Genomic DNA, 15,104 nt, shown 5'->3' on the forward strand with positions numbered 1-15,104 from the left:
AACCCTTCAATAGAGTTCAAAATTATTGGGTCACGCAATACCCCACCTGATTCGTTGTTGCTTTTTAGCTAGAACCAGAATGGCAAAGATTTCAAAGGCACAATAGATTGGCTGGGTCAGGCTGAAGGACAACCTCTATCTAGATATCTCTATCTAAATCTTACGAGTGGAAAATTGGGTTTAAGTGAACTAGCATTGGAGTATGGTGTGGATACTAACCGTGACCCAGACCCAGTATCTACTTATCCATAGGCGCAGAGCATGGACAATTTGCAGTACACCTGACAAAATAAAAGTTCAACCAGTGCCCCATCAATGATCAATCTGTAGATACATTTCTTCAAAGTATCAATTCATTTGGCACATTGGCATACCGCATACTCTCTTCATGCTGCATTTTGTTGAAGTTAGCTCAATCATCTGTTCCAATTTCCAACACAAGTTCAGGTAAGGGTCTCAGGTCCAGACCAACTAACCATGGCCTAGTCCAACCCAATCTAAGCCTAGTCCAAAAAAAAAAAACAGCGTAAAATATTATATTTAGCAAACCAACCTATTTTCCTTTTATCTACCAAATCTTGATAACTTGCCGTCTTCAAACAATCAAACCTTAAAAAACAATTAAATCAGAAAGCAGGAACTGAAATTCCGAAGACAGTCTCGAATGACAAATTGACAATAGAAACGAGTAAGATGGGGTGGGGGGGGCTCACATGAAACACTAACCAATTAGGACATGCAGGACTTTAGATCTGGTTGCAGAAATTATCGGCCCACTGGAGATAGTTCCCATGTGTCTACATTAGTTTATCGTACATTTTCCACCTAGTCTTCAGAGCATGCCAGGAGTCGGCTCGCTTTCGAACCAGAATCATCTGCGCCCGTGGACCCCCAAACTCAAGTTTATCTCCCGCACATAATAGCATGCCCCCACTTTGGCCGGCATTACAAAATAGGCCGCAATTTGCATTCAGAGCGGTTCATGGGATTCCACAATTCACACCATCCATCGCAGCTCAATATAGAATCTACATGCCCAGGAAAAAAGGTTCCTCTGAGAAGTAACTTGAGATATCATAAAACAGCAAAAGAGCATCTGCCATTAACCGCTTCATGACTTGGAACATCCTCCCAGGATTTCAGCTTACTAACAGGCACTCCACTTCCTTGTTTGATTCACCTTGTCTGCAACAAGTAAAACTATGAGAAGGAGAAAACATAAAAAAAACTGACATACAGGCGAATGCACGCATTCCCCAATGTTAAGAATATAAACCGTTTATTTAGGGGATCAGAATCTCCACACGACAGTTCACTTGTAAGTTTTTTTGCCACCTCTGGTGAGAATAGCAGATAAGTACTTCACTGAAGTTTATCCTTCAGATTTACATTTGACATGGACCAAAGGGCTGAAACTAGAACATAACTGTTTACCTGCCCCCTGTTATTGGAAATGAATCTTATCTTTTTCCTTCTTTTATTATTCATATCAATTGTAACACTCATCTTCTTTAATATTCACATCAACTGGATTTCTTACAAAAAAAAACAAAAAATCAATTGTACTTGGTTTATCCAAGTTTCTCAACGTTAGGCAATAAATTCCAGTAAAGATCAGTGGCTCAGCAATTCTGTACAAGCTGCTAAAGCAATAAAAATGTGTATCATATGCAACAAATTCAACACACTGGAAATTAGGGCTGATATACAACAAGCTGCTTTAAACTGTGCCTCCTAAATCGGTACTTTTCCAGTTATGGTACCAGGACCTTGTCCATGGTGCCTGATTGCGTTGGATACTTCAATTTTGTTGTGTCGGGCACCTCCAGCTGTGTTTCTTGTCAATTCCAAGTGACAATTTTCAAGAATGGACGGACATTTTTGTAGATAGAAACAATCCAACATAAATACATATCAAATAGTCTGACCATCGTGATGTGGTACTGTTATCTAAGCATGTTAGTTGTTTGTCCAGGTAAGGGTGTCAATGGACTGGTTTTGGATTGGACCCCGTCCAGTCCAAAATCAATTTGGACAGAAAATCAATTTGGACGGATTGGATGGACCAACAAGACTATTGGATTGGACCAATCCAGTCCAAAATATTTATTAGATTCAATTGGACCTGTTCCATCTGTAACAAATTTATATTGGATTGGATTGGATTAAGCCAATATCTGGTCCATTAATATAAGATAAGAATATATGTGTCAATGGACCGGGTTTGGGTTAAAACCAATCTAAATCAAAATGAATTTAAACAGATTGGATGGTCCAGACATTGAATTGGACTGGTCCAAAACATTCATTGGATTGGATAGGACCTGGTCCATTTATAATGGGCTCACATTGGACTGGATCGGATTGGACCAAATCCAGTCCAATTGACACCCCTATGTCCAGGCATACCATGTAAAATTGGATGCCTTACACAATCATCTTCTACCACATTTGAATCAAATATTGAATGCCAGCATGTTGTCCTTTTGTTACATGCTATGTTTGTTTGCAGTGCAAATCTAAACCGAATGCATATTCTGCACAAGGTTCAGTTCTGCATCTGTTTATTTGTGACTGATTTATACACCCATCTGATACAAAATTTGTACTGTCTCATTTGCACCAACTGGCAGTGCAAATTTGGCATCTCATGCTTAGGTTTGGAATGGGTACAAATACAAATATAAAGAGTGCAAAACCTTGTATTTTGTATGTATTTGCACTGTACATATTTGTATTTGTACTCTTTCCAAACTGAGCCTCAAAAACTGATTACAAAATTAACACCACCTTCCTCATAACCTCAATTCCTCTCTCGTATAAAGTGGAGTCAACGTCATCTTGCTTCCTACTGCATCCCAAACAAATAATTATCCTATCCCATTATCTTCCATATAAAGTGGGGACCACATCATTTTATTTTTCATTTGATTCAACAAACAAATAAGCCAAAGTCAAATCTGAAGAAAAAAAGTATATCAGAATTTACACTCGTCCTATTTGCACTACCAAGCATTTACACCACCAAACTCAGCCTAGTGTAAATGCAATAATGCAATGCAACGAATAACAAAGAAAGACAGCAGCGAGATGATGATGGAACGAACATCAAACCTTAAACAAGGAAGCAGCTTCCATCTTTGAACTCAGCATGATAGGCAACATTTGCCCCACCATCTATAATGGTAAATCTGCCTTAATCATATTGTTGTGTGACAGTTTCTGAGCCCTACAAGTCGAAAAATGAAAGCAAAATCATTGAAGGTGCAGATGTTCTATACAATATACAACATCCCTTGAATCACGAAAGGCAAAGAAAAGAATAATGTATAAATTGGTTGGCATTGGTGTCAGATGCTAGAAGACAATTGCTCAAGAGTACCTTAACCTACCGCATTGCATTATGCTATTATACAACATACAGAAATTTAACAAGCTCCAAAGATGCTGAATGAATGCCAACTATTTGGAAGTGAAGCATGTTATCTTATGCATCCAAATCAAGAGGAAACACTGCATCAATTACATAATATTGCCAAAATTTTCTTAGTTATATTTACTTTATACGAAAAAAAAAGGTTAGCGCTGTATCCAATCCACCCCTCCCAAGACCAGATAGCTGGGACCAACATTGGGTAATGGCCTTTGCTTCTGGAGATGTATTTATTTTCTTAGATATTGATACTCTAGAGAAGGGAATATAAAAATGAAACGCAGGAAACTCATGTCATAGAAAGTAATACACTTGTCTTAAATGGTGTTTCCAGAACTTAAAAATCACCATTGGACTTGTTTTCCCCAAGCCCTAACCCAGGTGTTTGGTTTCCTCTTGATTTCTGGATATTTCTTTCAAAAGTTATATCAACATTTAAGCATAAAGATGTATTGGAAAACCTTGAAGCCAAACAACTTTTTGACTTTCTATTTGCAATTGACTTCTGCTAACTCCATCTTGCCAACATATCAGCCACACTTTGGCTGATCACTGTGTCCATTCCACCATTTTTTGTTTGACAAGTCCATTCCACCATTCTTTTTGGGTAAATAGAAATTTCCTTTAGAAAAGAAAAACACCACTAGGTGGGGTGTACAGCATCATAGTTGACCTGAAAAAAAGAAGGCCATAAAAAAGGGTTGTGACTATCATAACAAGAAGGTTAATGGGAGCTTAGAAATCATAAGAGAAAGGTGCTGAATTTGAGGAACTGGCTGCTAGTATTCATTTGGTTGATAGATGGGCAAATGGTCTAGCAGATACTTCATCTAGACAACAGTGCACAGAGCTGTAAGGGGCTTTTCAACTAAGGGAAGGAAAAATGTAATGGGGTGGGTAGGCTGGGGCCTAAGCCTATATGAGTGAATTTTCCTTTTCTGCATACTGTATGTTGTATCACTATCATATATTCTTTGACAGATTAACAAATTCAACTTATTTGGTTGCTGATCAAAGAAAACAATGTAGCCAACCCCATATAATTGGGACAAAGCTTTACATGATGCTGTTATTTGGTTTCTGAACACACGCACACACACACACAAAAACTGAAGAGATGAGAGATGAAAGCCTAACATCTTGAGCTATTCATGAGCCAAATATTTTTCATGTTTGGCATGCTAGAAAACACATGATTCAAACATCTACCCATGAGATCAATATCAACCAGAACATTGAAATTGGGGTTCAAAGGATTCCTCTTGACCTTCACCACTTCATTGTCTCATTGATCACAGCTTTGGCATCAGACTCACCTGCGTTTTGGATCTCCATAAGAACTGTCTCAAGACATCCAAGACTAAGCACCTTGGCCTCAGCTTCAAAAACTAATCCACAGAACTCTTAGCTGCTCTTAGCCAGCAGGAGAGAACCTGAGCTCAATCGGATGACACAAGCAAGACTACCCTTTTTTGAGGTTTGATCATAGCCCACCTTACAGTTCAATTTAAACAACTCCTTAGGAGGGAGGGTCCAGACCACTTCAGACTCTTCAGATTTAACCAGTTCCAACATATGGATCAGAAACTTGTTAAGCAAAGTCACAGTCTGCTGAACAATCAAGACGGAGTTGGGCTGAGAAGCATTGAAGAAAAGCTCATTTCTGGTTTTCCATATTTGCAAATATATGATAGCCATTAATGCAAGCTGTTTTTCTTTTTCAACCACTAGTAATGGAGCTAATTTAACCAAGATCCTATTTCTATCTTTTCATCAAAATGCCTTATGATTATATCTACAGATCTCATGGTACGTAGGCTAGCCAAATCAGACAGAAGTTTCTTCACTACGTTGGCCTTCAAACACACACACTCAAACAGAATTTTAAATTTTTGGTTGTATCCCAGGGCTTGGCTGGTGATGATGGTTTAGGTTGTTTTCTTACTCAAGTCAGTCTGGCTTCGGTGGGCTGCCATGCCAGATAATATCCAGATCAGTGTTTTAAAAGGCATGGGAGGCATACGCCTCCAGGCAAGGCACTCCCAAAACACCCTGACGCATATGCCAGATGTGCTGACACCTCTGAGGCACGCCTCAGGTGCAAGAGGCATACGTCTCATGCGCTTTTTTTCATGAGGCGTGCTAGAGGTGTAAACCTCATGCACATCTTATATAAAAGGACAGAAAAAAAAAAAGAAAGGAAAGGAAAGGAAAAGAAAAGAAAGGGAAGGGAAGGGAAAGAAAAAGAAAGAAAAAAAAAAAAAGGAGAGAAAAGAAAAGAAAAGGAAAGGAAAGGAAAGGGAAGAAAAGATATGGGGAAAGAAAGTGGTTTGCCCCCTGCCCCTTCAGCTGGGGGGCTTCGCCCCCTTTCAACTAATGCTATGCATCTTTATTCTTCTTAATATAAAAGATTTTTATTAAAAATAAAGAAAAAATGAGATCCCCCCTTCCTCTTCATCCTCCTCCTAACCCCCCTCCTCTGTGTTCAGGAGGCTTACGCCTCTTGTGTTCTTAACTACACCTCATGCCTCTAGGTAGTGGAACGCCTCGCGTCATGCCTCCACATTTTAAAACATTGATCCAGATCTAACCTAGTAATCCCCAAACCTGGAGTGATCCCAAAGGACAGTGTCTTCTTGGTCTTGCAAACTCAGAGAATGGCTATAATAGCCTAGACTTCCTCCTTGTTGAAAATATTTTCTTGGAACTGATGGTTTCCATATAGCCAGGCTAGGCAGGGTGAGTTATGACACTTGGGTAAAGGGCAAAAGACTTGGATGCAGAGATTGGATTGTATATAGTTTGGGGGGGATGGCATCCAAAGGTCCTCCCATATTTGAATTGAATGTTAATTCCCATACCACCTCTCCATTTCACACCCTTCTTGAGAAGATCTAATCCAGATTGAATGCTTTGCCAGCTCCAAGATTAATTGGATCTCACTCTTGATTGGAGGAGGGATAAGGAGGGGTAATGGATCCCAAAGAGAGCTCCAGTCTTGAAGAAGCCTCCATTCAAGTTATGCAAGCAGTGCTTGGTTGAAGGGTTTTAAGGTCATGGAAACAAAGACCTCCCAAGAATTTTGCCCTGCACATTTTGTTCCAACTTTGCCCCACACTCCACCTATATGTTATTGTACTTTAGAGATTTTCCAAATCTTAGACTATCCAGCATAGCAGTTAACTTTCCCTAATAGAATCCCCATATCAAATAGTCATTGCAATTGAAACGTATTAGACTTGATCTGATGAGTAAAAGTTTAGTTAGTCAATTCTGGTTGTGACCATGTCTCACTCTCTCTCTCTCTCTCTCTCTACTGTATATTCTAGCAACAAGAACCCTCATCTTTTCCCTATTTCATAAGTGTTTCATTGTGAGAATCTAATTTCCTATTCATTCTTTGATAGACAATAAACTGTCCACTTGCCTTTCCATCATTATCATTCATCCATAACCAACCAAATCCTACCTTCAGCCTATAAAGCCCACCACCAGATGTCAGTGAGGACTGAGGATTTCTCTAACTTTTCTTAAAAGAAACTGTCATGTTTTATGGTATGGTTTATTTTTTGAGAAAAGGTAAAGTATCATTTGTATTAGTATGAACAAAAAATGTACAGCAAGATGATATATTCAGGAACCAAGACAAGCTGTTCCCCCTAACCTTGACCTCCACCCTGCTTTACAAAAAGATTATCCTGTACAAAAAAGGATTCAAAATCTACACCCTTAAACAACCTGTGACCAGCCAACCAAGAGAACATCTTTCCCAAAGTTTTCTGGAAAATAGAATCAGCACCAGAAAACCACTGCTGGGGTTATATTCCAGACTAATTTTCAACTTTTACTCATCCCTTCCACCCTCCAACCCTTTACAAAGTCCTCTACTGATCCTGGGCAGCAAGCCAGCAACTTTATACTTGAAACAAGTGTCAAATTCTGTTCCAAATCCCAAAGGAGAAGCTGCAGTGCAGAAAAAGGTGATCCACTGTTTCTAGCCGTCCTTCACATAGTACACTACTAGCTAAGCCCAGTAATGAATCTTTCCGGGCAAGGTTGTCCCTTGTAAGTATTCTGTTGAGATAATCTATCCAAACAAAGAAAGATATTTTTGAAGGCATGTTTTTACACCAGATGGTACGAGCTGCAACTGAATGTCCTGCACTGTCCAAGGCCTTATAAAAGGATTCAACTGTGAAAGCACATTTTATGGTATTGTTTATGGTTTACATCCTTTTAGAAACTTCTCTTTTTCTTTTTCACTGTTTGGCAATCCATATATATATATATATATAGAGAGAGAGAGAGAGAGAGAGAGAGAGAGAGAACTATGGTATTGTTTTTTTCCCATTGTTTGGATCCATCTTCATAATTTGGTCATCAAATGCAAAAACGATTCATGATTGAAAGAAGAGTAATTCCTTAGTACTATAAAATTAACAAGGCCCAAGGAACTATTACCATACAGTGTTCTGTTGTTGACCCATAGAAAAGCTTCATCAACCAAACCAAGAAAAAAGTTGTGTAAGTCTATGCTGTTACAGTTCCTCAAGAAACAACAGGTATCAGGCCAACATCGGTAGTAAAACATCCAAGATTGCATGAATATGGCCTCTGGGTCCTTTAAATGGTCACACTTTTTAAGCTTATAGTGGGGGTAGGCCATCAACTGGATATGATCCACAGTTCCTTGAGATGCCATGGGCATTCTGCCCACCTCTCTAATATACAACCATGATTGCAAGGCCCTGTGGCCTCCAGGTCATTAGGTAGAATCAGACCATAATGTTTAAAGTTTGGAGGCAATCAATAGAACAAGGAATCCTTAGATTGGAGATGGGATGGATATGTCCATGTTCATGGTCCTTGATTAGTTAGCAGGGCTGTATAGCACTCTAAATGTATTCAGTTCCTTTAATCATGCAAAGATGCAAAATTAACAGACATGCTCAGTGCCCGCGAGGACTATTATGGCCCCCTCAACTATTCTTTAATTTATGCTAATAAGGGTAAATTCAGACAAACTGAAAAAAAAAAAAAGTTTCCAGCTTAAAGAATCATGTCAACATGAACCACTTCACTGGTTCTTTTAAACTAGTACAAAATTTAATTAAGCAAACATCATTTTTGCTTTTGTTTTAGCACTAAACCTTTCTTTTATTGGAAGCCATTAGCTTTTATTGATTATGAAATAAAGAATAAATAACATGCAAAACACACCAAGTATTCCCAAAGTTTTAGTCTGGCATCTGCAGCCTAACCCGTTCTTTTTCCATTTTCATCGGTGTTTTTAAGGCACAAGGCGCAAAAAAAAAAGTGCAAGGGCCATATTGCACCCGAGGCACATGACAAGGTGTGTGCCTTTCTGAAGTAAGGTGCAAAAATGCAAAAAAAAAAGGTAAAATTTTTCAAAAAAAAAGCCAAAAAATGCAAAAATATTAAAAATATCAAAAACAATATTGATTAAAAATATAAACTTAAATTTTAAAATAAATGTTTTAAAAAACCTATTATCTCAAATTAAAAACATAACATGTAAAACATATTTAAAATGAAAATTTTAAAATAAAATCAAGCATAGCATATAAAACATATTCAAGCATGTAAACTCCTAATCTCTTTATTTTTTTCCCAATTGCATTAGTTCAAATAGCTAATGTGATGTTTATGCATTCCTGATTTTATGAGCTGCCTTTGTACCAAGCTCCTCAAGGCAAGCCCAAACAAGTCCATATCAGGGTCTTGAATTTTTTATTCCTATTAAAAAAAGACTTTTGTAGCTTTAAGTGTCTTTTAAAAGGCACATGCCTGGCCTGAAGCTTAAGGCACACCAGGTGCATACCTTCTGAAAGTGCTGCACTTGGGACCTAGACGAGGCACATACCCTAAAATGCACCTCGCTTGTGCACCTTTTAAATCACTGATTTTCATTGTCTGCTTAATTAATTGGCCCCAAAACAATCAAGCTTAGCCAGATTGTTTGCTAATACATGCTGATATATGGACCCAGGAGACTCCTAGTTCTCTTGCCGAAACTCTTATCTCCCTCATTGTGCTTTGGTACCTTCATGTTCCTTAACTGTTTGATGTAGGATCAGCTCAATTCCAATCCTTTGAGAATGTTGAATGATCTCCCTTGATCAGAAATTTATGGCTGTTGATGGCTGTAATGGCTTCTTGAAAGAACAAAAAAGAAAATAGAGAGAAAAGAGAGAAGAGAGAGGGGGGGAGAATACCCTGACTCACTCATGGGGTGCCTAGAATCACTCTAGAGTATGGGAATCACTCACCATAATAAGCATAAGCTCAAAAAAAAACACTCAAAATTTTTCATTTATTCTTGTGTAAAACGTCCATACATATTTATAGACTGCAGACTCTCAAAAATCCTAGGACTCAAAAACTGTAGACTCATAAGAATCCTATCAAGACTCAAACTGAATTGCCATTGTCCTATTTCAATTCAAACTTTCAAAGAAGACTTAACAAGTGTTAAACTACGTATTCAATGACTCTGAAACTTTAAAAATAAACTATAACTAGACAAATCAGACCCATCATTGGACCCCACAGAAAAATTGTAAACTGGTGAAAATACCCCTACTGTCCAAAAATACAAAAATACATAAGATTTCAGAAATTTCCAATTTTTACTCCTTAGCCCCTGCATCACTGATGCTCTTTAACAATTACTTAAGAATCCCCTTCTGCCATCACATTCCTCAAATTAAGTAATCTTCCTCTTCCCATCTGCAAACCTAGTAGTTTCCACCTCTGTGGTATCCCCATAACCTATGGGCCCAGTATATGGCCAAAATAGTCCCAAAATAATCTTTAAATAGCCCTCCTATGCCTGAAGGTCCAGGATTAGCCAAGCTACACCCATCAAGGTTTTTGATTTGACATACAACTGATGCTGCCATAGTAATGAGACTTGAAGCTATGGATGTAGATGAAGAGACAATCCCCTGAGGATGTTATCCCTGGAGAAGGGGTGTCAAAACACTAAATTTCATTGCAGGACCTCTTAGATTCTACAAGTTCCCCTTCTAATGAATAAGATCTCAAAATTCTTCAAAAAATACTTCTGAGTTTTCATGAAATTTGTTCTTCTTTTTCCCATATACAACATTTCAAAACAAGTCCAACACTTAATAAAATTATCCAAATTAATGGGATCTATATATTGCCTGTGGTGATACCGGATATACAAAATATGGTGCGGACATGTCAAACAAGTAAAAAAAATTAAAAAGAAGTTGCAATAATATAGAGTGGCTGTATAAACCTTTCAAGCATCCACATCTGAGGAAATTCCATGGCAGCTTTTATGAATGTCTTTCTAACTTCCTTCAGCACAGAGAGATAAAATGGTTGCTGCTTGCCTAAAATGAAAAGAATCACGGAACTAAAGAAATTAATGATACCAACTGCTCATCATACACTGATTTATTTGTAGTGAATTGGATGCAGATACTGCCCCATTGTATACAGCAGGAAGAGAGGTGGCTATACTCCACCATCATCTTTAGACCTTTGGAAGCAAGTTGAACAAGCCTCCAACTTTGGCCCTGGAAAATACAGGGGAAGCATCAATAATATCTTCAAAATGAAGCTCCCTATGATGCCAAATGGTATGGAGGACACCAAACTATTTATAAATAGAGCCAGAACAGTCTTAAATCAGAAGCAAGAAAGCATAAAGCAGCTGTGTATTACCAAATTTGTTCCAAAATCAACTAAAAATATTTTCTAGCACTGGAATGGAACAAAAGGGAAAAAGAGACAGATATGAAAGAAAGGGATAAGAAAAAAATAAGCATTAAACTCTCATTTGTCTTCTATATTTTCATACAAGGATAGCATTTGAAATTCAAATAAGCTGTACCGTGTAGAACAAAAGTAAATTGAGGTACAAAAAGCGACTAGCTGGAACTTATCACCCCAGTGATGCATAGGTAATGCCTTGCAGTAAATAGATGTCTCATGCCTGAAACGCCTTTGGTCCTTGTTTTCCTTATAAATGCTTTGCATAAAATTAACAAAATCATTTGCTTGTGCTATTCCAAAAATCCTTCACCATTTGTATTATTTGACATTGGAAGAATACACTCATCAAGCCTTCAAAAATACAACTGGAAGCCCAAATAATTTTTTCTTGGTGTCGCCAATTAAATTATTAATTGATCCTCTTTGCATAAGAGGACCCTTTTTAAAAACTGAAACAATATTGAAAATAAGAAACATTTATACTGCACAAGCCCATGTAACACCAAAGAAAGAGAAAATCAGAAAAGCAGTTAACACCAGGATGGACCTGAAAAGCCTTCAATTTCTAAATTTCATTCCTCTATAAGAGTTTATGGTACATACATTTGAGAGGTAACAGTAACTGAATATCTAGATCACCAAACAAAAAAAAAAATTGACTATCTAGATCACTACAGATTGAATTTTCCAAAACAGGAGTTACAAAATATAACAACTCACTTTTCTTGTTGCAATATTCTGACCTGTGAACTATTAAAGAAAGGATAAAGAGATCCTACTGGGAAAAAAAAACCTGTTAACCAGGAAATACTTTCTTGTCAACTAATAGTATTGTTTGGTTCAGCTGAAACTAGGTTCCGTAGCTCCCTCAAATGTTCATCATTTGAAATGTGGAGCATAAGACGGAGATTTGTTAGTAAAGCTTCTTGTTCCCAACTTAAGGGTCCAGAAGCATATAATGCCTCCACAGTGCAACGGTAGGCATGCAACTCTAACTTATGAACCTCTGCTGTCAATTCCTCTTTCATGGGAAGGGAACTTTTTTTGTCATATCCCCATCCACAAGAAGATTCAGCATCAGTAGAATGGTTGGGCAACTCATGGAAACTGATGCTATTAACACTACAACTACCAACAGAGCAAGTACTATTCTCCACATCATTAGATGCCAAGCTTCCTGCAATAAAACACCTGATATTGCCACTTGGTTTTCCCTTCTTGAGATCCATTTCAGAAAATCCAGTAGTTCTGTTGTTAAAGGAAGCATGCATGTATTTTTCACCCATCATTTCTCGTGGGGAAGCAACAGCATCTACCTTTTCATGTAATGGAGGTGGATTCCCTGGAACCAATCGTTGACGTCTACCCGCTTTTTCAATGGCTCTAATTTTGAAGCCCATTCCTGCATATGCTTCAGCATAAGATGAACAATAAGGTGATCCTCTTTTTAAGGTTTTCGAGGAAACCATATGGGACTCCTGGTAACCAACATTGTCCTCAACAGGAAAAGAATCATCCCCTGCATGAAGTTTCATCTCTGAATATTTTTGTGGCTCCTGGAAGGTTGACTTCTTATAATACTTCATAGTTGACAGTTCATTATTTTTACCATCTTCACAATTCACAGAACCCTGCATGCATAATTAAAAAATAAGTAATCAATCTAAAGAAGACATGAGGCCATAAAAAAGTGGCTACATGAATGTCCTACTTGTTATATACCAGATACTTAAAAAACCCAAAAGGAGAAAAAAAAAAAAACAACAGAGACATCAATAGAAACCTAGGAACAATTATAACAAGGTAATCACCAGATCAAACCACATGAACACAACGGACTAAAATCAACTTAAGAATAATCTAAACAATATTGAAATGCCCACACTCTTGAATGATGGTATATTGGTATGCGAAAAATCAAATAAGAAACCACTTATGAATCTTTCTTAGATCATGCTTGAAAATATAAAGAAAATAGGAAAAAAATCCCTTCAAAAACTTTTTTAAACTTTGATACACAAATGACCACCATTATGGAAAAATAAGCTGCAGGATGAAACAAAATCAAATAAAAATTACCTTTCCAACTACAATCCACTTGTTATTTTTCCAAGACTGCCGCACCCTGATGTCAGATTTATGGACCTTGAATTCCTGGGAGGATCCAAGAAGTCTGACTAAAAAGTAGTTCCCACCGATAACTTTGGAAATTATTGAAATTTTCCATGAGACATTGTCAAACACCTCTACAAGGTCACCTTGCATCCAATTATCTGCACCTTCTGATTGAGGAGGACATGGCCTAATGGCTTTTCTGGAAACTCGGTCAACAACCGCCTCTTCGGTGATGCCTGACGATACATCATATTTAACATCATAATTGTGCCCATTCCCAGAGATTATTTCGGCACAACGCCATGAGCCAGAAGGCACCTCCTTTTTGCTCAAAACTTCAACCTTACTCCCTTTCTTGAATCTCATGATGGTAGTACTATAACACAAACTCAAGAACCTATCACAACCCAAAATCAAATTCACTGTAAGAAAAGAAACATAAGAGCATAACCAAATAAGACTAATTACATGATGACGAAGATCATGAAGATAATTCGATTAAAATAAGTCCACGCAGTCAATAATCAATGATCTTCACGATCATGATCATGATGAAAAAGATTCTGAGGATAATTCAATCTATACTGTGGAAACTGTGTACAAGTCTACGTAGTCAATAATCAAAAGACGAGGATGACAAGTTCAGGTGATAAAATCTACAACTATGAACAGAACAACCGACCAGAGGTAGGAAGCAGAAATACCTCGAAGAAAATAACACTTAACAAAAAAACTATATTTTTCTATAAATATCAATAACAGCCATAACTCAAAAGAAATAAACATAAATTTTAAAGAAGAAGAAGAAGAAGTTTACTTATATACAACTATCAAAAAGAAAAGCCAGAAATAAAAAGGCAACAAAACATAGATAAATACAAAACCTTTTTTAGAAACTTCTTCCCGTAATGCAAAAGAAAATAAAGCGGAGTACCATCCATCACACAAACCAAATCACCCCTAAGATCTCCTGGCCCTCTCAGAAACAAAGAAAACTGCTGAAAACAAACCCTAACAAGATGAAAAACTATCCACACTCGCACGCAACAGATTGGAATATCAACGAGCACAAACAACACTACTACCACATACAGACGCCAAAATAACACAAATGACAATCAAAGGACCATCCTCAACGTGCAAATGAAATCAAACTTCTCTGCAACAGATTCCAATCTCCACCAAATAACAGAGACAAAATAAAACTGGACTTAACGCAGAAAAAAAAAATCCAAAACTTAAATTATTGAACCCTCAAAACTTGATCGAATTGAAGAACATAGAACGCAGGAATTTTCACTAACCTTCTGCGATGAATTTCTTCGTTGCTGCGACGTTCGATCTCAGAAATCTTCTTCCTCTTCTTCTTCTTCTTCTTCTTCTCTCTCTCTCTCTCTCTCTCTCTGCGATGTTTCAATCTTTTTTTCTCTAGAAAAATTTTCTTATTCTCTATTTGTTTTTGTGTGTGTGTCTCTCGCTTTGATGGAAATTTATTAAATTGGACTTTGTCTTGGATTTGAAGTCCGCTCATAATAAACAACTGACATAACGAATTATTTCTACCAAAAAAAATTGATAACGAAATAACGAATTATTCAGAAAAAAAAATAAATGAATAAATCGTTTGCCTAATATGCGCCCACACTAATAAGAAGGTGAAATTAGTTCTGTTTCGACGGTTGTGATGATAACATCTTTTTTTTCCTCACAGGTGGCAGCTGACGAATGAATGCTTTTGTTTTGATGTAAAACGTATCAATGATACGTGGGAGCGCTCACAATAGAA

At 37.4% G+C, this 15,104-nt stretch overlaps 1 protein-coding gene across 5 annotated transcripts; it reads right to left on the bottom strand.

The window, feature by feature from the left end:
- Window positions 1-534: 534 nt before the first annotated feature.
- Window positions 535-14,805, bottom strand: LOC104595328 (uncharacterized). 5 transcript variants are annotated; one of them, XR_016082307.1, is made up of 7 exons: window positions 14,623-14,797; window positions 13,283-13,715; window positions 12,520-12,834; window positions 10,877-11,004; window positions 10,722-10,783; window positions 3,115-3,229; window positions 535-1,185 (listed from the first exon to the last, which is right to left on the bottom strand). XR_016082307.1 is itself a non-coding variant. In XM_010256022.3 (3 exons), the coding sequence occupies exons 2-3, from the start codon at window positions 13,682-13,684 to the stop codon at window positions 12,022-12,024; spliced, it is 1,215 nt and encodes a 404-aa protein (XP_010254324.2). In that variant the 5' UTR covers window positions 13,685-13,715; window positions 14,623-14,805; the 3' UTR covers window positions 11,750-12,021. The 5 variants fall into 5 exon arrangements, 2 of the variants coding, with proteins under 2 accessions (XP_010254324.2, XP_088753542.1); XR_016082308.1 differs by having other exon boundaries at window positions 10,722-10,779; window positions 14,623-14,796; XR_016082306.1 differs by having other exon boundaries at window positions 10,722-11,004; window positions 14,623-14,795.
- Between the last annotated feature and the right edge of the window lie 299 nt (window positions 14,806-15,104).

Source organism: Nelumbo nucifera, chromosome 2 (genome assembly GCF_055504915.1).
Source record: "Nelumbo nucifera cultivar China Antique chromosome 2, China Antique-T2T, whole genome shotgun sequence".
Lineage (NCBI taxonomy): Eukaryota > Viridiplantae > Streptophyta > Magnoliopsida > Proteales > Nelumbonaceae > Nelumbo > Nelumbo nucifera.